The sequence below is a fragment of the Antechinus flavipes genome, chromosome 3, assembly GCF_016432865.1.
Source record: "Antechinus flavipes isolate AdamAnt ecotype Samford, QLD, Australia chromosome 3, AdamAnt_v2, whole genome shotgun sequence".
In the NCBI taxonomy this organism is placed as follows: domain Eukaryota; kingdom Metazoa; phylum Chordata; class Mammalia; order Dasyuromorphia; family Dasyuridae; genus Antechinus; species Antechinus flavipes.
In genome coordinates, this window is record NC_067400.1 from 423,869,903 (window position 1) to 423,892,564 (window position 22,662).

At 34.7% G+C, this 22,662-nt stretch overlaps 1 protein-coding gene across 3 annotated transcripts in view; it reads left to right on the forward strand.

Moving 5' to 3' along the window:
- STK39 (serine/threonine kinase 39) overlaps positions 1 to 22,662 on the forward strand; it is a 333,400-nt gene that overhangs the window by 236,804 nt on the left and 73,934 nt on the right. For 2 of the 3 annotated variants that reach the window (XM_051986226.1, XM_051986228.1), the window contains one exon: positions 22,358 to 22,410. In XM_051986226.1, the coding sequence (XP_051842186.1) occupies positions 22,358 to 22,410 (53 nt within the window). Of the gene's footprint in view, positions 1 to 19,476; positions 19,613 to 22,357; positions 22,411 to 22,662 lie in introns of those variants that run through there. The other variant, XR_007952014.1, reaches the window with a different exon arrangement.

Sequence of the window (22,662 nt, forward strand, 5' to 3'; positions counted from 1 at the left end):
CACTCTTGAATCCATCATTGGTCTCCTTAACACTCTAGAGTCAGAAAATCATTATCTTAGCTGTCAGACTTCCACTTGCTCGGGATTGTGTTATCTGTGTGATCCCAAGCAAGTCACTAAAACTTTCTCTGCCTTAGTTTCCTCATCTATAAAATAGAGGTGGTAATAGTACCTAACTCTGGGGTTGTTATGAGAATTAAATAAGATATATGTAAAGTTTTCTGCACAATTTGAAGCGTTACATACATTATTGTTGCTGTCATTATTATTTTTAATTTGCCTTTGGGGAAGAAAATGTCAGCCCTGTGGCTGAAGTTTGTTGAAATGTGTTTGAGTTCCTTGGGACTAGGAGTAAGTGAGGGTGGGAGGACATTGTTATGGGGAAGAAAAACCTGAGTTTCATTCTGATTCAGAGGAGTATTAGAAGTCAGTTAGCCTATTGGAACAGGAGACTGTTAAAGGAGATCAATTTTTTAGAGATATAGGTATACTAGTTTAAGTTATCCTCTTTCTGAATCTGAACTCTTAGAATGATAGCTGCCTACATATTTTCTTACATATTCAAAAACTAAAACTCTAGATTCCTGCAGTAATATGTTCCAGTTCTTGGTCTGATGAGTTTGTCCACATTAAATAAATGGCCTAAATAACTTTGGTCTCCAAGGGAAACATGAATTATTATTATTAGTTGTACATTTTTTTTTTTTAGTAATGCAAGTAAACATTTCTTGGATGCAAAAAAAAAAAAAATGTGCCTAGCTCCTAGCTACATCTATATGTATAAGACTTTTTCAGAAACCCAGTGTTACTCACTTATCTTTTCTGGACACATCTTTAAAAACTAACTCCAGGGCTTTTGTTGTAACTAAATAAATGAAATCACTTTCTGCACTACAGGTAAGCCTTTTGTATTGGGGTTACTCCAGTGAACCCATTAGTTTTCTCTACTGCACTGCATCTTCACTGGTGTGATGAATTAAGAGTGGGATCTGGTGAGAACTGTAGAATAACTTTTCAATCCCTACTTGGGAGATTTTATCAACATGCTGACTTGATGATTGTCTCTAAGCTTTTTGTGAAAAATCTTGGGAATCAGTTAAAATCATACCTTTAGTTTATGTCTGGATTCTTTTCTGGGTTTCCTTAGGATTGAGAAAATACTATCAGCCCAAGTCACAAATGCAATGTGAGCTTGAATTTGATTTTTAAATTCTGAGCAGCCTTAATGTTGTTTGTAAGTGTAATACTTTGAATGGAGTAGGTGTTTTGTTAATGTTTGTTGAATTTTGCCGCAGAGAAAAATAAATTTGTCTTGGAGTGCTCTGATGAATTCTTAGCTTTTAAAAATGATCATGCAAACTTGCATAAGTACTTTGCAAATCTAAAAGAACCATAAAAAAGCCATTATTTTTGTCGTATTTTGAGCAACAGTATTTATTAGGTTACATTACAAATTAACAGAAAAATTTTATCTATTAATTTTTTTTCTTAAATGCATTAGGTTGCTAATTCTTTTGGAAGATGGGAGAGGATAAACATATATTAAATACCTACTATGTGTACTGCATTGTACTAAGCATTTAACAAATATTATCTCACATAATATTCTTTTGTGCTGCCATTTGACATTTAAGAAACAATATCCAGTATGTGGAAATAAGTTTAGAAGAATTGTACCTGTGTAATCTATATTGAACTACTTGCTGTCTAGGGGAGGGAAGGAAACAAATGTGGAACACAAGTTTTTGCAGAGATGGGTGCTGAAAACTATCTTTGCTTGTATTTTGAAAAATAAAAATCTATTAATAAAAAGAAACAGTATGCAGAATTTAGAACATCTTGTTCAGAAGTTTGTCTTGTCTTTTCTTGGAAAATAGTTTAAAAAATTAGGATGGTATTAACAGATAGCATATTTAATATAAATTATATGGCCAGGCATAATGATACAATTGTTGTTGCTGGGAGAGTCTAAGATTCATTTAAGCTTGAGGCTGAAGGCAATCAGGTCTCTGAAATAAACCCAATTCCGAGGTGGTAGCCCCGTAGGGACAGAATACCATCATGTTGCCTAATGAGGGGCAAATTGTCTCACATTAGAAAAATGGAGCACATTAGAGTATACATAGTGATCAGTGTTGGGAGTCAGCCCCTAAATATCCACTGTACTTACAGTTTGGACATGATAGGGAGACCCATTCTCAAATTTTGTTAACCAACTGATTATATGGTCATTCCTCCAAAGAAGATGTAATAAGAGCACATCTACTCAACACATGACATTCTATTAAGCACTGTGGGGAATACATATACAATTCAACAAACAACTGTGCCAGATACTGGGGATACAAAGAGGAAAAAGGGAAAAGTCTCCTATATCAAGAGATATTTTCCTAGGTTACAGGTAGAAGTATGTTCTAGAGGGAGAAGACACTGACCACTGGGAACATTAGGAAAGGTCCCTAAACTGTTTTTTGGAGAAGGCCACAAGGGAATAGAGTCATTTCAGATGTGGAGTGCTACCTCTGCAAAGGTGCAGGCCTTGTGTGATGGATTACTGCCATAACTTGTCAGCAGTTTGGGAAGTTACATTGACTGGAATGGAAAGTACACAGTGGGGAATAATAGGAAATAGGACTGGAAAGGTCAGTGGGATTCAGATTGCTGCACAATAGTTTTGTATTTTATTCTGGATGTCATAGAAAGCCATTGCATAGGGAAATGACCCGGTCAGACGTGTGTTTTAGCAGTATCAGTTTGGCAGATGGATAGGAAATAGGGAAGACTGGAAGCAGGAAGAACATCAGGGATCCAGTCAGCTAGACAAGGTAGTGAGGGCTGTTTGAACAGAGAGAAAGGAATAGACGTGAGATGTTGGAGAGGAAGTGGCCGAGGTTGGGAAAGTAACTGCATGGGAACAGTGAGATAAAGGATAATCGGAGTGAAGGCAAAGGTTATGAACCTGATATGGTGGTGTTTTGTTTGGGTTTTGTTATATGGAGTTTGTTCAGCTTTCTCGAAGAAAGAGGGGATGCTGTAACAGGCAAGTGACCTGGATTTAGGTGAAGGAGGGCTGGGCAAGGTAACCTTCCTCACTTTCCCTTCCAGGACCAGTTAAGTCTAGGGGCTAGATACAGATCAGGATGATTGGGGATGGTTCAGGATGCAATGAGAGACCCTGGTCTTTTTAAGCTAAGATCTTTTTCAGTGATTAAGGCCTGGCCACAATTGAGACAAAGCAATCTCTTCTTTCACTTAGTCCAAAAGAATCTAAATAAATAAATGAATCTGTAAGGGGAAATAAATATTAACAATAATTGGCACATTTATAGAATTTTAAAGTTTGCAAACTCTTTTCTTTTGCTATTCAGCACAACCCATGAGGTAGGTTTTATAGGAATTATAATCTCCATTGTCAGAGAAATGAAATGGCATTCATGGTAATACAACTACATAGTCTTAGATTAGTGAGATTAGATCTCAGGTCTTTGGAAGAAGATGAGTTTGGCAAAGAGAGTGCTTGAGAATTATAATGATGATAAATAATAGTAAGTTCCATAAATGTTACAGGTAAAAATATTATTCAAGTTGGAGAAGCCATCTGATTCACTCCTCTCATTTTGAAATAGTATGTTAAGACACATTAAAACTACCTGTCCAAAGTCACTTAGGTACTAAGTGGCAGAGATGAGATTCAGAGCTGGCTTTTTTATTCTGAATTCTGGACTCTTTTCCATTGTACCACACTGCCTCTTATGTAGAACTGCAGTAAAATCCTAAATCTATGTAAGAGTGGAGGCAGCCCCTTCTTTCAATGATTTAATAGTCTAGTTGGTATTAGAATACCTATAAACATATAGGTGACATGACAGTTTAAGATGAATTGCCACAATGAGTGCTTTATATTATTAGAAGTGCTGTGGAGTTCAGAGGAGGCAAAAGGAGGACTTTGGAAACTAGACTAATTCTAGAAGTTGATCTGTTTTCTACTTCTGTCTTTTTTCAGTGATGTAGAGTAGAATTTGACTAACAGTTATGTTGTGAGGTAGCTAATTGTGGATCAGAAGAAAGAGAGATCTAGGAGGTGATGGAAATTGTTATAAGCAAAATTGTGGGATGTTGGAACTGGAAGAAATCAGAAGAACATGAATCAGAGGGATCTTAGATGTCATACAGTTCATCGCTCATTTTACAAATTGGGAAACTGAGATCCAGAGAGCAAAAGGGACTTGCTTTAGACTTCAGAGTTTGTACATCGCAGAATTGGAATTAAAACTAAACTCTTCTGACTCTTCAGATCAGCAGTCTCTCTATTGCTCCATTCTGCCTTTTGATTTTTACTTTTTTTTTTAAATAAATTTTTTATATGAAATACCCCAATGGTTTGAACATACCTAGTGTTTATGAGTGTCAGTGGCTGCTTGTGTTTCCCTTATTCTCTTCTGGCTTGCCTACTGTAATCCACGGTCTTGTCAGGTTCCATTATCTTCTTTTACCCCAATCTACCTCCTTCTCACATTGGGACCTTTTCTGATGTTTTTGCCTCTAGCCTGTGTTTCAGGGTATTTCACTATTTCTGCTACCATTACAGTTTTCTTTTTCCTTTCTTTCTTTCTTTCTTTTTTTTTTTTTTTTTAAATTATTTAGTGCTTCTTGTTTATTTCTTCTATCATGAATGTAAATGTCATGGGTGTTTCCACATACAAAGCAGTAAAAGTGAATTTTATGTGAATCTATGATTATCTATTATATACAACTTGACTTTTAAAAAGTGTGTGTATATATGTATATATATATATATATATATATATATATAATTGAACATGGTACAACAGTGCCATGTTAATTTGTGTCCTCCTTTTAAACCTCCTTCTGCTCTTCTGTATATTTTTAATGTTAAATCCAAGTTCTTTTTTTTTTTTTTAAATCACTATCACTGTATTCGTACCCTCTGCTCCCCAGTTCCCATAAAGGTGTGTGAATTTGGAGTGAGAATACATGTGTTGAGTATTTTTGGTAACTTTCTCTTAAAAAATATATCTTTGATCCTTTCTTTGCTCTCATTTTTAGCATTATATAATTCCTCTCTCCTCCCCCAAATCATATCATAGAATCAGAGCAGGAAGGGTTTTTAGAAACTGTTGCATCTGAGTTCTTCATTTGACAAATGAGGAGATGAGGCACAGAGAGACTAAGGGACTGTCACACCATCCGTAATTACCTAAGACAGACTTAAACTCCAGATCCTCCTCCCTTCACATCCAGTATCCTGTCCTCTAAGTTGTCTTCTGTTGTCTCCTACATATGTTCTGTACTTTATTTCACTACTTCATCAAGATTTTTGGGTGGTGGTTGTCATTTTGATGATTAAACTAAGCCAATCCTTAGTGACATATCGTACCCAAAAGCCGACTTTGAGGCATTTAGCCAGCCACTAAGTTCAGGGACAGCAGACTTTATTGCAGAAACCTTGGAACGAACACTGCATATTGAATGACAGTAGAAGGAGATATTTTTCCCCTCCATTCCATTTTCTTATTATATCTTAGAAGCTGAATCTGAAGAAAGCATTAAATCTGAGGAGCAAGAGAGATTTTACTAAGAGAGTATCTCTGGTGTTAAACTGACAATACCATTAATGTACTACCCAGTTTTCTCGGGGGCCTTTCCCCAAATCTCAAAAGTTACATAAAGGTACTTGTTGGTGTTCCTGCCTGAGGGGTATAATTCTGGAAGAAAGAGATAATAGAAAAATAATGCACTAGGCTGTGTGGTGGAGGTGAGAAAAGTTTTTTAGGAAGAAAACTTCCCCAGAGGACGGAATAATTACTTCGTAGGCTTATGGAGATTGCTGCCAAACAGCCAAAGCTCCAAGTAGAGGGAGTTTTTAATGTTGTTCTGTTATAAAAATTTCTCCCAACAGACAATTCCTTCATATAAGGAGAACCTTCACCCAAAGATATTTATATTTTAGATGTAATGAAGCAACCAGAACTCATGCATAATGGACATTTAGATACTCTACCTTGAGGATATAGAATAATAATACTCGTCATATACCCAAGACAGAGGGGGTGAACTTGGTGAAAATACTTACAATCTGAGATATTATGTGAGAATTTTAAGTCTTTATAAAATAGTATGAGCTGCAATATATTTCAAGATAAAAACCAAGGGAGGCATTTGAAAAAAGTCATTGCTTGAGCAGTGGCCTAGATCTTCTGCTGAGGTCTGCTTGTGGCCATGATACTTTCTTTGAACTTAATGAGATCTAGAATTCCACTTTCTTTGTCATCCTAGCAAGGGGAATTTCTAGCAAGCATATATGTTTGTTCTGGGGATTAGTTTGGGTGGGGAGAGGGAAGAGTGTTATGTGTATGTTCACAGGTTTCTCTTTAAAGTTTAGGAGCAGGTATAGCATGAGTTAATCAAGAAGAAAACTATTGCTTTTCATTTGACGTTTTCTGTTTCTCTTTTTTTACTATAGTTAAGTTAGTCACTCTTTTATTTTATATTTTTTGGTCTAGACTTTTGTCTTCATTTTCATCCAGTATTAAGAACCCCTCTATTTATATAAAGGATATGTTCTCTACCAAAGGAGCTGTGTAATTGTTCTGCAAATGATAATATTAGAGATTTTCCTAATGCTAAAAGAAGTTAGTTGACTAAGCTAGGATTTTTACATCAATCCTTTGGCATTTTTATTGTTTTCCTTATATTTTTCCATCTCTGCTTGAATTCCCAAAACATATATAAACATACATATATGCATATGACCCTGACCTCTCTCAGATTACCAGTTTCATCTTTCCAACGGCCCACTAGACATTTTCACCCAGGTGGTTGCCTGGTAACTCAACATTAGCCTATCCCATATCAAGCTCATCTTACCCCTTCTTCCACAAAGGAAAAACTCCAACTCAGCATATTATGGTTTCTCTATTTTTATTAATTGTGATACAATTTCCTTTGATGATCGAGGTCCACACCTTTTTTATTTTTTATTGAATTTTTAATTTCTCCTATTCCTTTGTCCTACCACATCCAAGATACCAATGGTTTCCAACTCTGAAATATCTCTCACAGTCTTCTGAATATCCTTTCTGGCTTTCCTTCATGTTTAGATTTCTGCAATATCCTCTTGAATTTTTTTTTTAAAGAAGATTACTTTTTTTTAATTTAAATTTTATTTTATTTAATAATAACTTTGTATTGACAGAATCCATGCCAGGGTAATTTTTTTTTACAACATTATCCCTTGCACTCGCTTATGTTTCGTTTTTTCCCCTCCCTCCCTTCACCCCCCCCCCAAAGATGGCAAGCAGTCCTATATATGTTAAATATGTTGCAGTATATCCTAGATACAATACATATTTGCAGAACCAAACAGTTCTCCTGTTGCACAGGGAGAATTGGATTCAAAAGGTAAAAATAACTCGGGAAGAAAATCAAAAATGCAAATAGTTCACATTCATTTCCCAGTGTTCCTTCTTTGAGTGTAGCTGTTTCTGTCCATCATTTATCCATTGAAACTCAGTTAGGTCTCTTTGTCATAGAAATCCACTTCAATCAGAATACATCTTCATACAATATCGTTGTCGAAGTGTATAATGATCTCCTGGTTCCGCTCATCTCACCCAGCATCAGTCCATGCAGGTCTCTCCAAGCCTCTCTGTATTCATCCTGCTGGTCATTCCTTACAGAGCAATAATATTCCATAACATTTATATACCACAATTTACCCAGCCATTCTCCAATTGATGGGCATCCATTCACCTTCCAGTTTCTAGCCACTACAAATAGGGCTGCTACAAACATTTTGGCACATACAAGTCCTCTTCCCCTTTTTAGTATCTCTTTGGGATATAAGCCCAATAGAAACACTGCAGGATCAAAGGGTATGCACAGTTTGATAACTTTTTGGGTATAATTCCAGATTGCTCTCCAGAATGGCTGGATTCGTTCACAATTCCACCAACAATGCATCAGTGTCCCCATTTTCCCGTATCCCCTCCAACATTCATCATCATCTTTTCCTGTCATCTTAGCCAATCTGACAGGAGTGTAGTGATATCTCAGAGTTGTCCCAATTTGCATTTCTCTGATCAACAGTGATTTGGAACACTCTTTCATGTGAGTGGTAATAGTTTCAATTTCTTCATCTGAAAATTGTCTGTTCATATCCTTTGACCATTTATCAATTGGAGAATGGCTTGATTTTTTATAAATTTGAGTCAATTCTCTATATATTTTGGAAGTGAGGCCTTTATCAGAACCTTTAATTGTAAAGATGTTTTCCCAGTTTGTTGCTTCCCTACTAATCTTGTTTGCATTCGTTCTATTTGTACAAAGGCTTTTTAATTTGATATAATCAAAATTTTCTATTTTGTGATCGGTAATGGTCTCTAGTTCATCTTTGGTCACAAATTTCTTTCTCCTTCACAAGTCTGAGAGATAAACTATCCTATGTTCCTCTAATTTATTTATAATCTCGTTCTTTATGCCTAGGTCATGGACCCATTTTGATCTTATCTTGGTATATGGTGTTAAGTGTGGGTCCTTGCCTAATTTCTGCCATACTAATTTCCAGTTATCCCAGCAGTTTTTATCAATTAATGAAATCTTATCCCAAAAGTTAGAATCTTTGGGTTTGTCAAACACTAGATTGCTATAGTTGACTATTCTGTCTTGTGAACCTAACCTTTTCCACTGATCAACTAATCTATTTCTTAGCCAATACCAAATGGTTTTGGTGACTGCTGCTTTATAATATAATTTTAGATCAGGTACAGCTAGACCACCTTCATTTGATTTTTTTTTCATTAATTCCCTTGAGATTCTCTACTTTTTATTGTTCCATATGAATTTTGTTGTTATTTTTTCTAAATCATTAAAATATTTTCTTGGAAATCTGATTGGTATAGCACTAAATAAATAGATTAGTTTAGGGAGTATTGTCATCTTTATTATGTTCACTTGGCTGATCCAAGAGCACTTAATATTTTTCCAGTTATTTAAGTCTGACTTTATTTGTGTGGAGACTTTTTTGTAATTTTGCTCATATAATTCCTGACTTTCCTTTGGTAGATAGATTCCCAAATATTTTATGCTGTCGACAGTTATTTTGAATGGAATTTCTCTTTGTATCTCTTGCTCTTGGATTTTGTTGGTGGTATATAAAAATGCTGAGGATTTGTGGGGATTTATTTTGTATCCTGCTACTTTGCTAAAATTATGAATTATTTCTAATAGCTTTTTAGTAGAATCTCTGGGGTTTTCTATGTATACCATCATATCATCTGCAAAGAGTGATAGTTTGGTTTCCTCATTGCCTACTCTAATTCCTTTAATCTCTTTCTTGATTCTTATTGCAGAGGCTAGTGTTTCTAATACAATATTGAATAATAATGGTGGTAGTGGGCAACCTTGCTTCACTCTAGATCTTACTAGGAAAGGTTCCAGTTTTTCCCCATTGCATATGATGCTTACTGAAGGTTTTAAATATATGCTCCTAACTATTTTAAGGAAAAGTCCTTTTATTCTTTTGCTCTCAAGTGTTTTTATTAGGAATGGCTGTTGGATTTTATCAAATGCTTTTTCTGCATCTATTGAGATGATCATATGGTTTTTGTTTGGTTGGTTGTTGATATAGTCAATTATGTTAATAGTTTTCCTAATATTGAACCAGCCCTGCATCCCTGGTATAAATCCTACTTGGTCATAGTGTATTATCCTGGGAATGATTTTAAAGAAGATTACTTTTTAAAAGAATCTTCTTACCCCAGTATACTTACATGGCACTTTGAGATTAATCTTCCCCAAATGTGTTTTTTTATCATATTATCCTCACTTTTTACTCCAAGGTTTTCTACTGGCTCCTTATAACATGTAGAATATAATCTAAGCTTATCCTTACTTTTCAAGTCTTTAATGACAACTTTATCCTTAATTCCCACTCTTTCTCAGTTGTTAGAAAACCTGTATTCCTACTGGCTTAGCCATCAGCTAGCTAGGTCTACTATTCTTTTGACTCTATATTCTATTTCTTTCTTTTCTATTTGTCAAAATCCTAAATATCCTTCATATGCCCCATTCTCTGTGAAATTTTCTCTGAATTATTCCCCACAAGTAGTTATCTGTGAATTCTCTTAGCCCCACTCCTCCCCACCAAAAAAGCTCCCCACAAAAAAAAAAAAAATCCAATTATATTTGTACTTCTCTTTTTCACACTGATGGACTTTTGCATTATATTAATTATTTGAATACATTTTATTTTCCTTATAAAATATTAATTCCCTTTTGTCTCCCATAATGTCTGACAGTGTCATTCACATGTGTGTTCAATGTACATGTCATGAATTAATCAGACATATTATTTTGAAACATTTAACACATTTTAATATATGTGGAATTATACCAATGTTAAATCCCTCCTGTATATTTTATCACATTCAAATCAACTAAACTACTTATAATATATGTAGTTTGGAATTTGAGGAGAGTTTTTTTTTTTTAATTTTTATCACATATCTTCAAGATTTTCTCACGAGAGGTATGGAAAAATCATCCTTCCCCTCAAATATAACAACTTATGCCATCCCATATATTTCTGAGAACCATTTATAGTTTAGCTTCAGGATTAAAATAATAATAATTGCTTTATTTTTAATTAGTAATTTTAAAACACTTGTCAGAAAACAGAAGTGTGCCATTGGTGATCAGGATCAGTATAGGAGACTGAAATGGACAGTCATAGACAGTACTTAATCTTATTCTTGTTCCAAGAATAGATAAAGAATTGAGCCTGGACATTCTTGATTCTAGCTTTTCAGAAACCTCAGGGGACCAACCAAAAACATCAAAAAGGCACTCTGGGTATAGAAGGCTTCCAGACTGAATGTGGATCATCCATGTCCAACATTGCTCCTGGCTTCAAGATTTTCAATTACACAGTTGTTTGGCAGTTAGGGACAGACACTGGTTTGTAAAAGGCCCTTTCAAGTCATTTAGAAATGTTTTGTCAATGAGCACATCAACAAGCTGAAGGAGGTCAGTGGACTGGGGCCTAAATATAAAAGTATATTGTACTTTCTCTTTCCATTTGGCTGAGAGTAAGATTTTACTTGTGCTCTGAAAAAGTACTTAATTAAATTGCTACCTGCTTTTCCTTTGGTGATCCAAATGTGTTTTTAATGTTCAGCATACAGTAAGATCCTGAAATGTTGTCTTCCTCATGTTCCATGCAATCACTGCTGGCTTACAGCCTTTCTGAATGACAGCTCTACTAATAACAATAGTGATGATCATCATTATGATAGAATACTGAACTTGTAGCACTATTTCTCTAAGTATTTTTAAGTTCAAAGATGTCTTTCATAATTTGGTGTAGATAATGTGGGTGGTATTATCTATATATTCTGTCTTGGCACAAACAAATCACCAAAGTACAAGGTAAAATGTTAGAAAGGTACATATTCTGGGATCATTACCAGTCTCTCAAATGAATATCAGTATGCATTGAATTTAAATTCCACTCAAACCTTTACTAAGAGTCTCCTAGGCAAGGCTCTTTTTTTTTTTTTTTTTAATTGCCATACCTTAATTTGCCCTGTAATCTCTCTAATGATTTTTCTACAACAAAGCAAAGTTATTAATTGTTAATCTGTAAAGGAAAGGTTTGGAGAGATAGAATTTAGCTGATAAAGATAATGACTTCAAAGCCAATCCTGCTTCATAATTTCATTGTCACATTTAAATGTTAAGCCTGATATAAAATACCAAGAATGCTTCAGCATAGAACCATACATTTAAAGCTGAAAGGGACCTTGGAGCTAGATATGTAGTCCATCACTTTACTTTTACAGATGAAGAAACTGAGTCCTGGAGAGAGTGAATAAATTTTACAGGATTACATTTGTATGATCATAATCATAATTTAAACACATGTATGATCAGAATTATAATTTACAAATCTAAATTCATTACTGCATACTTCTACATAGTTCTATATTTTAATTAAAAATCAGTTCATAACTTATTTTAAACATTAAACCTTTTTATATTGCATTAGTGCTTGTGAGGAGTAACTGTGGCAATGTGTATGGCAATGGAGAGAGCACAGGGCCTAGAGCCAGGAAGAGCTGAGTTCAAATCCTGCCTCAGACATTATTAGCTGTGGGACTCTGGGCAATTCACTTAACTACATTGTTTGCCTCTTCTGTCAAAAGGAGATAATTAATGATAATAACTAATACCTACCTCCCAAGGGAGGTTGTGAAGGTTAAATGAGATTATATTTATAAAGTACTTTGCACCGTGCCAGTCACATAGGAAGCACTTAATAGCTGTTTGTTCCTTTCCTCCTTTCCTATTAACAAATAATTACAAGTTAGTAATCTTATCATTATTGTTTTGTCTTATTCTATCTCCTTCATCCAGGCTCTCCTTAGGAACTTAAATGACCCCTCTCTCCTCTGGTACTCTTCCCTAGCTATCACTGTAAAGACATAATGTCTTTCAGCATTATATCTACAAGCTTTGACAAGTGTGTCTTTTTATTTTTAGTACTCTGTAATAAGATGCTGGTTTAAGACTATTGAACTACTCTGGCTCAACTCTACAGAAAGCTGTGGATTTATTCAAGATGCTGCCAATTTGTTTACTCTTTGACTTTTTTAAAGCTCTCTCATGAATATTCGTTTCTGCACCCAATGTTAGATAAACAGCTTAATCATTTTTGTCAACTGAATCTTTCAAATCTTTGACCCAAATCATCAGTCACGTAATTTTTTCCCAGGACTGTGTGCGTGGTCAGAATAAGTTTATCCTATTCTGTGAATCATTTTGAAAAGGCATTTGTTGGCCTTTTAGTCTAAAAACTTCCTCCTTTAAAGACAACTATAGTACCTGACAGCAGAGCTATCACTTTACTAAAAATAATAATGGCAATGTGAGATGTGTTTCCTTATGTTTTCTAATATGTTTCCTTCTAGAAATTGATTCAATAATATTTATTTCCCCTTTTGTATAGATTTGCCTCTTTTCCATATCTGTGCCCGATTGCAAAGGTTTAGAAGTCAGAATAATAGGGAGATCTTCATTTGTCAAAGGCCAAGATTGGGAGATTTAGGGATTGGTAGGAGAGAGTGGGGTGTTTTTATTTATTTGTTCTTGCATAGAAATTATACAGTACTCCCACATCATATCTTATATACTTGATACTTTGAGGTATGGTTATGTCAACAGGCATAGACGTTGCCTAACACCACTGTCAGAACTGGAGATGGGTATAAAGTAATGAGATTGGTCCCATTGTTCATGGAGACCAACTTTATTATTTAATTACAAATATAATCTCATGTTAATATGGATAGTAGCTCTAAGAATATGCAGGTAAAGATGAGGAACTTATCTGCTTACTCATAATGACATCATTTAAATATTAATGCAGATCTTAATTTCTGATGGGCATACCACTGAGAACTAAGTTTGGTATTAACTTGAGATTCTTATTTCTATGGCTATTTGTTGGTGCTTGGAAATTTCCATTGAGCTTATGTGGTTTCTACTAAAATGATTTATCTTCCTAGAACATTTCAATCCCAGTGCAATATATTTGTGCTCGAAAGATTAAGAGCAAATTCAGTTTAGGACTAGGAAGTAAATATTGTACTTCTACTAATTTTTCAGGTTCAAATAAAGCAAGAAGACAGGAGAGGAAGTACTGCTTCATGATTATGGGACAAATTTTGTAGTTCATTTAGTAGCTGTGGGATGTTGTAGACTATATCATTCCCCCACTGTATAAACTCTAGTGGCTCCCTTTCACCTTTAAACTCAAAATGTAAATTTGTCTCTTGGTTATTTAAAGCCCTTTATATCTGGGCCCCAACCTATCTTTCTAAGCTCCATTACTTCCTTTCATGCTCTCTGTAGTCCAGTCAAACTACACTTGACGCTAGTCCATCTCCCTAATTTTGTACCTAGCTTCCCATGTTTGGAATAGAAGGAATACTTTCTCTTCTCAGAAGGTCTCGTTTCCCTCTTGCCTCAGAGTTTATGTATGTAGTTAACACAGAATCTGTAGGATCATCCCACACAGAAATGCCCACATGTGGTATTTGGAACATTTTACTTTAAAAAAACAAAGAATGGTTTATTTTGGTAACTTGTCTTAGACAATTTCAGTGTGAATGATGCTTTTCATAGACTGTAAATACTGTAGCCTTGTGTGGTGAAAACTTTTTATGCATAATGTAATCTATTCATAGGCAGCTGGAGCCTATGGAGCATCACAGATTCCCATGGTGATTCCCATATGCAGGAATCTGTATTTGGATCTTTGAGTTAGCTGACAGATGTGTAAAATCATATACAGCCTGGCTGTTCCCCACAGGCTGCATGGCTGAGGAGTTCTTGTTGTTCTCATAGTCTTTGGAAAATATTACACTAGCAGAGCCTGCTCCTGATACTGTAGTCCTGGAAGAAATAATTTTTAACTGCTGTGTAAAACTAAGGTTCACAAATATGATCAAGACACCCCAGTTGAGGGACCTTAGATCATTAATCACATGCTGCGTCATGTACTGTTCTTTGAAGGTAGTAGTATGAATCAACATGCAATTCTTTGACTTTCCTCCCACATTTAAGGTTGACTTTAAGGGCAGCAAGTGGATTGTTAATTAGCCTGATGGGTACATTAGGCCTTGGTTTCCCCTATTGTTGTATTTCCTGGCCTTTGAGCCAACTTTGCTCTGCTTCTGGAGGCCTTAGTCCAGTCATTGTTCTAAAATAAGGTGGGCATCTCTCAGAGTGCTGAGAACAACTTGTGAATTATGGATTTGGGCTTTTCCCCTTCTCAGGAAGGACAGTGTTCTCTGATCTTTCCACATTCTGGACTTTTATGCATATTACAAACTTGTTTAGGAACTGTGAGTACTCTGAGTCTTGTAAGCCAGAGCTAAGGACTGTTTGGTTTTCCATCCATGAAGATGTTCCAAGACAAGATCTAACATCTAGTTAGATAAAGGTCTAATGAGCTGTTCTGGAAATTTTTATTTCCTTTGTGTTAAATAAGACAAAGTGAAATGAGTGCCAGATTTGAGGCAGAAAATCTGGGATCAAATCCTGACTTGGCTACTTAATTACTTGGGTAGTTTTTTGGGCAAGTGATTTAACTTATCTTAGCCTTAGTTTCTTCAACCATGAAATGAAGGGTCTAGACTTCGAAGGATCATCTCTAAATACATAATCCTACAATATGGGACATGTTTGCCTTCCTGTGAATCCTAGCTCAAACTGGAAACCACCTTCTGTTTTTACCTTGACTCAGATTTCTTCAGATGGTTATAATAATGGGAAGGACCCTGCTAGTTGCTACTTTAGATTGATCCAGGGACTTCTGAACTCTTAAGAATGATCAAGACCAAGACCTCCAGTGATTGTTTATTGAAAAAAGGACCATATTCCGGTTCTTCATTCTAATTTTACAAGTCTAAAATATTTGGCTCTGTCTTTACCCATTTGACCTTATAAATTGAATATATATACCTTGTCCATTTCTGCCTGTTGCCTTTCTTCATGCTTATTTCTTGTCTATTTATTCTCTACCCATTTTCAAGGTCCACTTACAGCCTCTAGCCCATTGACTCCTAGTCTCTGAATATTTGATGTTTACTGATTGTACAATGTTGTTCAGCATTTAATTGTAAGCTGCATACTTCTCTGATTTTTTTTTTTAACATTTAAATCATGTTTCCTCAAACAGATGATTATGTCTTTGGAGGCAAAGAACATATTTTATGTTTTTTGTCCTCCTCTTTTACAAGGCACATAATAGATATTTAATAAATTATTCTTAATTTGATTTGCCTTTAATTGAAGAACCTGCTTAGGATACTTATTTTCTCTTAGCTTATTTTAACATATTACATTTAGCAGAAGAAATGGTCTAGCTTTTTAGTTTCTTTTGTTTTTATACACATTTTGGCTTTTCTGCTTCTGAATTTCTTAAGTGATAATAGTTCTGAGTCATACCTGAGAGTGCCTGCTTGGTTGTAAGATTTACTTTCCCCTTGAGAGGATTTCATGCCCAAAGATACAGATATATGAGAGTGCTTACTGTTATTTTGCTGAAGAAAAGAATAATTGACTACAAAAGCCTATTCTATTGATATTAATTTTCCAAGTCAATTGACTTAATTCATTGGGGAAGGAAAGAACCTTTGCAATTAAATTCACTTCTATCTATTTGTCTTTGCCAACAAATAGGATGGATTGGGAGATATCTGAAGATAAAATTCCATCTGTTGTTAGCATTTTATATTATCGAACTGAGTTTTTTTTTTTTTTCCCCTTAGCAGAATGGAAACTCCTTGGAGTCAGGAACTGTTTAGCTTTCCAATCCCTAATGTTTGAAGAAAGATTATTCAGAGTCTAATAATATAGAATTTAAATAATGCTTTTAAGATTTCAGTTCCTAATTTTTTGTATACGTTATAATCATATGATCAGGAAAACGATGTAGGAAGGGCCTAGGGTCTGTCCTGCCACCCTGTCTTCAGTAGTAAATTCTAGTGACTCCCTATATTCTTCAAGATCAAATAACAAATCCTCTGGACTTCAAGAATTTTTACTGTCTGATCCTATTCTACCTTTCCAGTCTACTTACATACCCACCTGCTCTGCTGTTTGGTGACAATGGCCCTCTTGCTGATCCTCTCAGAAGACCTCCCAGTTCAGTGAATTTGCAGTTTGTTTTCATGCTTCCTCATCTCCACCTTCTGACTTACAGACTTGCTTCAAGTCCCAGCTAAAATCTTACCTTCCTTAAGAAGCCCTTTTTTGATCCCCCTCTTTTTTTTTTTTCCTTAGTACTTGGTAACTGGCATAGAGTAGGTGTGTAATAAAGACTTCTTGACTCCAACTCTTAACACTCTCCATTATGCCATACATAAATTATAGATATTCTAAGTAATGAGAGTTCAATTAGTATTCCGTAAATCATGGTGATACCCAAATTAATGATAATCATTTTGCTACCTTCTGGCAAGAAGATTATGTGATATTAGGAGGTGATGGGGATTACTTGATGAGGAGATTTCATGTAATTTTGATAGAAGTGGGGTTGAATGAGTAGACTCAAAGGATTAGAAGTTTATGAATTAATCAGTTCCATATTAGAAAGGAATATGTAGTTAAGTAGCCCAGGGGATATATTATTGATCCTTTATTCTTCAGCACTAATACTAGATGATATATTTATCAAATCTGTAGATTATAGAAAGATGGATCTACTAGGATGCTGAAGGGTAGACTGATGATTATTAAATGACAGGTCAGAATGATGAACCAAATGTAATAATAAGAAAAGTATAATATAGTATAATAGAGGGAGTCACATATCAAAATAGAAGTTGAGTGTGTGAGAGACAGAAGAAAGGAAAGAAACAAACAAAAGGAAATAAAGTTGAGTTTTGGGTTTTGTTTTTTTAGTGAGCTGCAAGCTAGTTTAGTCAACAGAAACTTGAATGTAGTCTAGGGATGTATCAGTACATGAGAATGAGAGGTGATAGTCAAACCATAGTCTTTGGCACCAACTTTTCAGAAAAACATTAACAAGCTGGAATGTGTCAAAAAAGGTCACTAGGACAGTATGGGGAACTGGAAACTATACATGGTTGATGAAAGGAATTGTATGTGTTAAAGATGTTAATTAAAACTGGAGAAGTTAGAAATAAGATCACTCTTCTGGCTGTGTCTTAAGTTCATCCTGTAAAAGTGAGATTAGTTTGTTTTTGTTTGGTTCCAAAAGAGAGAACATGGGACAGTGGGTAAAAGTTGCCTAGAAATCAATTTTGCCTCAATATAAAAGAGGGTGAAGAGGACAAATAATAGCGTTCTTAACAATCAGAGTTGACCAAAAGGGCAGCATACTGCTTTAGTAGATATTTTCCCATCACTTGAAGTGTTCAAATAGAGGCTGAATAATTCCACCTATTTGTTGTTGATATTTCTTAAGAATTCTACTCAGGTTTCTAGTCTTTCCCAAATATCAGATTCTATGATTTTTTAAATTTGGGAGTCAAGACACCTGGGTTCTAGTTCCTGTTCTTCAACTACTTACAGATGTACTTTGCTAGAAGTCTTATTTTCTCTTCTATTAAATGGTATCACTGAACTCATTTATTGCTGAGGTTTTGTGACACTTGTTTTCTGAAGGAGAATGAGACTGGAAATATCCTTTTTTTTTTTTTTTTAAAGTTTAGGAGTGTATATGTGTTTGTGTGTGTCAGTGTTAGAAATGTAAAAGCTGCATCTTATTTCATGGACATATATTTTTTAAACCCCCCCCAAACCCAGAAAAGTTGTGTGACTGTAATTAGTGGCAGAACTAGAACTAACAGCCACCTGAATCCTTAGAATATGCTTGTATGTTTTCAGTATCTTTATGGTATGCAGGTAATTATTGAACTTTGACTTATTACTAATTTTAAATAAATATCCTAAGAGGCAGAAATAAGCTTGTCTGTAGGATTTTCCTCCCTTTCCTGTCAGTACCTGTGATCTCACTTTTCTCTCCTTTTTGCCTGCATAACCAGGAAAAGCCCTCTATAAGTATGGAGTTGAAGGTGTGCCTGGCAAGTATCAAGTGCCAGGTATAAAGAAAGGTTTGGCCAGATCTGCCTGGCAATACTCACTTTTCATATGTGGCGGCTAGAGCAGGGAATAGGTTTTTTTTTTTTTTTTTTTTCATTTTAGGGTTCTTTTCTAAGCTCAAACCTAGATAGTTGCAACAAGTTGCAAATGATAGCTTTATAAAGATTTTTTTTTCCTCCTAAGGCTCTTCATACTCTCTTTGCTATGAAAGTTTAGATATTTCATGAGTACTATAAATTTTTTCTTATTTTTTTCCAGAATAAAATTAAAAAAAGCAGAAAAGGATATTTCATTTTACCTGTCATTTTTTTTAACCTGTCATTACATTTTTCCTGAGTTAAATGGTGAATTTGTTCATCATCTGATTACTTTTGAGGGACATTCACAGAATCTTACTGAATTTTTTTTTTAATCTTAGCAAAAAAACATTTTGGAAGGCATGAATGGAAGTTATTTTTTTCTTTGAATCTTTGTCATTTTTTCTTTTAAAGGAAACTCCTAGAACCTTAAATTTTAATTAGGAGTTTTCATAAGGTCATAAAAATTGGGAAGCTATCTATTCCACACTTTTATCCTGTCTTACAGCTAATAATATCTAAAGTACTTTGAACCCAGGTCTCCCTAACTTTGAAGTTCAGAGCTCTATCCACTCTACTGTGCTAACTCTCACCAGTCTTTTCCCACACTTAACAGATCTGTTTGTTGTCATTGAACAACACCACCAGTACTATCACTAGTGCTGTGGATGGTACTCACTTTTTTGTTAAAGCTGTTAGGACCGGAATTATTTTAAGGCCTTGCTTAATTTCTTTCCCATTCCAGGCCATTGGATCAGAGCACAGAAGTTTCCCATTACAGGATTGTAGATTAGGTCTAGAAGAGACCTTAGAGATCATCAAGGAGTGAATAAACTGAGTTCTGGAGAGGTTAAGTGATTTGTCCTAAATCACACAACACAGTAAGCAGCAGATCTTTAATTTGCATGTAGGTCCTCTAACTCCAAATACAGCACTCTACCATTCTCTGTTGACAGAAAGATTCTGTATTTTCATAATAAAGGTCTCTTCTTCATTAACTTCTATGTAGTAAATTAATTATTGTCCATTAATATCTTGTGACAGTTTGATAATAGGAGCAAGTTGATTTACCCTAAAGGCTTTATTTATCTTTAAGAAAGCCTGTGTTTTGAACTTGGCTATTTTTTCATTAAGATTGTCTTCATAAAATTACATTGACATAATTTCTGGCCTTAAATCATGAAAATCTTCAGTTTCCTTGAAATCAGGAGTATCCTGTGCCATATCAATTAAAGTAAATGTACTTTCAATTAAAGGTGTTAAGGATAAGATTGAAGAGATTAATTCTTTATAAAAGAATGACCTTCAGTAGTCAGATCCAATTAGGCGGTTCTCCAACTATATTTCATCTTGATGGGACAAGTCTACTGCTAACAATCCATCATTGTGATCTTTTCAAAGGAAGAGAATATTTTAGGTTTGGATTCATAAAGCAATGACTAAACAGCCTTAGTAACATGAACAGTAGCCAGTAAACAGATGTTGTAGGAGTTTTCTCCTCTAAGAAATATCTTAATCCCAATTGCCTCAGGAAAAAAAAAAAAAAAAGAGGTTAAGTTTATCCACTTTACTCCAAAATTTTTACCTATGTCCTGTTATCCTACCTGTCTTTTTTCATGTCTCATTTTCATGCCCTAGCATTTATGGAATCCAGCAATATATTTCAATCCTAAAAGTGTTTTAAAGTTGAGTGATCTCTCTGGGCTTGTTTCTTGAACTACAAATATGAGGGAATTGGAAAATGGTTCTCTTCCAGCCCTAAAGTATGAGCCCATGAACTTAGTTTAGAGAATTTAATATTGTAAAGGGTGTTTAAATTTTTTTTTTCATTGAGTAAGTGAAACATACTTAAGTTGTTTTTGCTTCATTTGTTTCTGTGGGTTTAATCCAAATCACAGTTATTTTCATAGCCAAAAAGTTTCCTTCCCTAGTTCCCAGTGGTCCCGAAATGGGCTTCCTACATCAGGCTGGTTCTCAGACAGTAGCCTATGGACATGTTCACATTGAAACCTTTCCAGCATAATAGGATATGCCTGAGTTTGCCCTGCTCTGACATTATCTGGGAATCCAGCATCACTTTGACAAGAGGAGGCATTACTAGTTTGGGCTTGACTACAGTAAAAGGAAAGTCAGTGTGATTCAAATATAGCATTATTCAGATATTCATTCCCTGTTGGTTTTAGTCAGATGATTTAACAGTTCAATGATTTAGTCTAACATTTTCTTCCTTTAGTAATTGCTGTTTGGACTAGCTTTTCCATTGCAATTTTTCAAATTGTGCTTTTTTATTAGTTCTTTGTTGAATTCATTCTATGAAACTTATATCAGAATGCCTTATAATAGCATGTATTGAAAAAGATTTTTTTTCCAAATCCTATATGTATATTTATTTATTTGTTTATTTATGCCTTTACTACTTAACATTAGCATAAGTGAAAAAATTGTTGGTGTATACAGTATTGTTATTCCATTCATCATTTTTTTGGTAAATTTTAAATGGGTATTTACTATTCATCTTCTCTCCCACTTTAATCTTTAGAAAAATTGTATGTGTAACTCTATTAAATCCCATAACCTCTTAATGCCCTAGACTATAAATTGCAGAACAGGTGCAGAACAGGTAGAGGAGATTTCCTCATCATATTTTCCCTCTTTCCCCATAAAAACAGAGTACTGTAAATTCATTAGTTGGTTTGACCCCTATTGGATTACATGAACTATTTTCAATAAGCTCATCATAGGGTTTCTTCAGGGACTTCTCTGTTACAATGTTTTCTTTGGCAACATAATTCATTTCTTAATAATTTTTTTCTTTTTTGTATGATTATAATGTTGGGACTTTGGTACAGTATAAAGAGCTTGGGATTTAGAAGACCCATTTCAGATAGAAAACCCAATTCAGCTTCCACCAGTTGCCATTTATCAAGCTATTGATTTTGGCTGTTATTCAGCTATTCCAGAATTCAGGCTTCTTTGCCTGGAAAAGTTATAACAAGGTTCAGATGAGATAATATAGGTGAAAGCCAAAGTTAACAGTAAAGCACTGCTTTAATATGTGACATTATGATAAATGAAAGCAACTTTCTAAGACTATAGAGACATGGTACCAATCTACACTGGTAGAGGAAGTTTCTTTATCTGGGAATTCCCTATGCCAATGAAATTATGAGTTCAAACCCTATTCTATTATTTGAACAAATTACTTCACATTTTTGTTGCTTGCTTATATGTGATTTGAATCAAAGTAGACTGTCTTGGAAAGGAAGGAAATAACATTTGATTTGGGATAAGTGCATATAAAACAGGGCAGTGTGATAAGATCTTAGGCATTTCAGTTATCAGGTTGGTTTGATATTACCAATATGACACAAAGTTTTGAAAAATAAATATTATAATTAGTTTTGTGAGGTTAGTCCTTCTGTTAAGCAAATGCTGTTCAATTCCTTAAGTTCTTTCCTTTATTTATATCTTGATATATATGTCTTTGAGTCAAGGGAATACTATAGCATCAAACTGTAAAATGCTGTTTGCATATTAACATCAACTTGTATAAAAATTGGAATACATTTAGTTTGATTAAGCATCGCTTCATTAGATTTTAATGTGTTGTGTGCAATATATTTCAGGAACTCCAGAAAAGAACTTAATGACATACGATTTGAGTTTACTCCAGGAAGAGGTAGGTTTTAATTGAAATTATTCTTTTATTGCCCAAAAGCACATTTTAGAAATTGATTACTAGTTTGGGGTTAATAAATTACTGTTTCAAATTTCAATTTTTTCTCTCACAAAAAGGAATTTCATATTCCTGTAACAATTCCAAACCAAAATCCTTTTGCCCATTCAGTGACTCAGTGCTAAACTGTATACTGTTTTATGTGAACATATATGATAAAATGTATGGTAGTGTACATGTTAACTCACCCCTGGA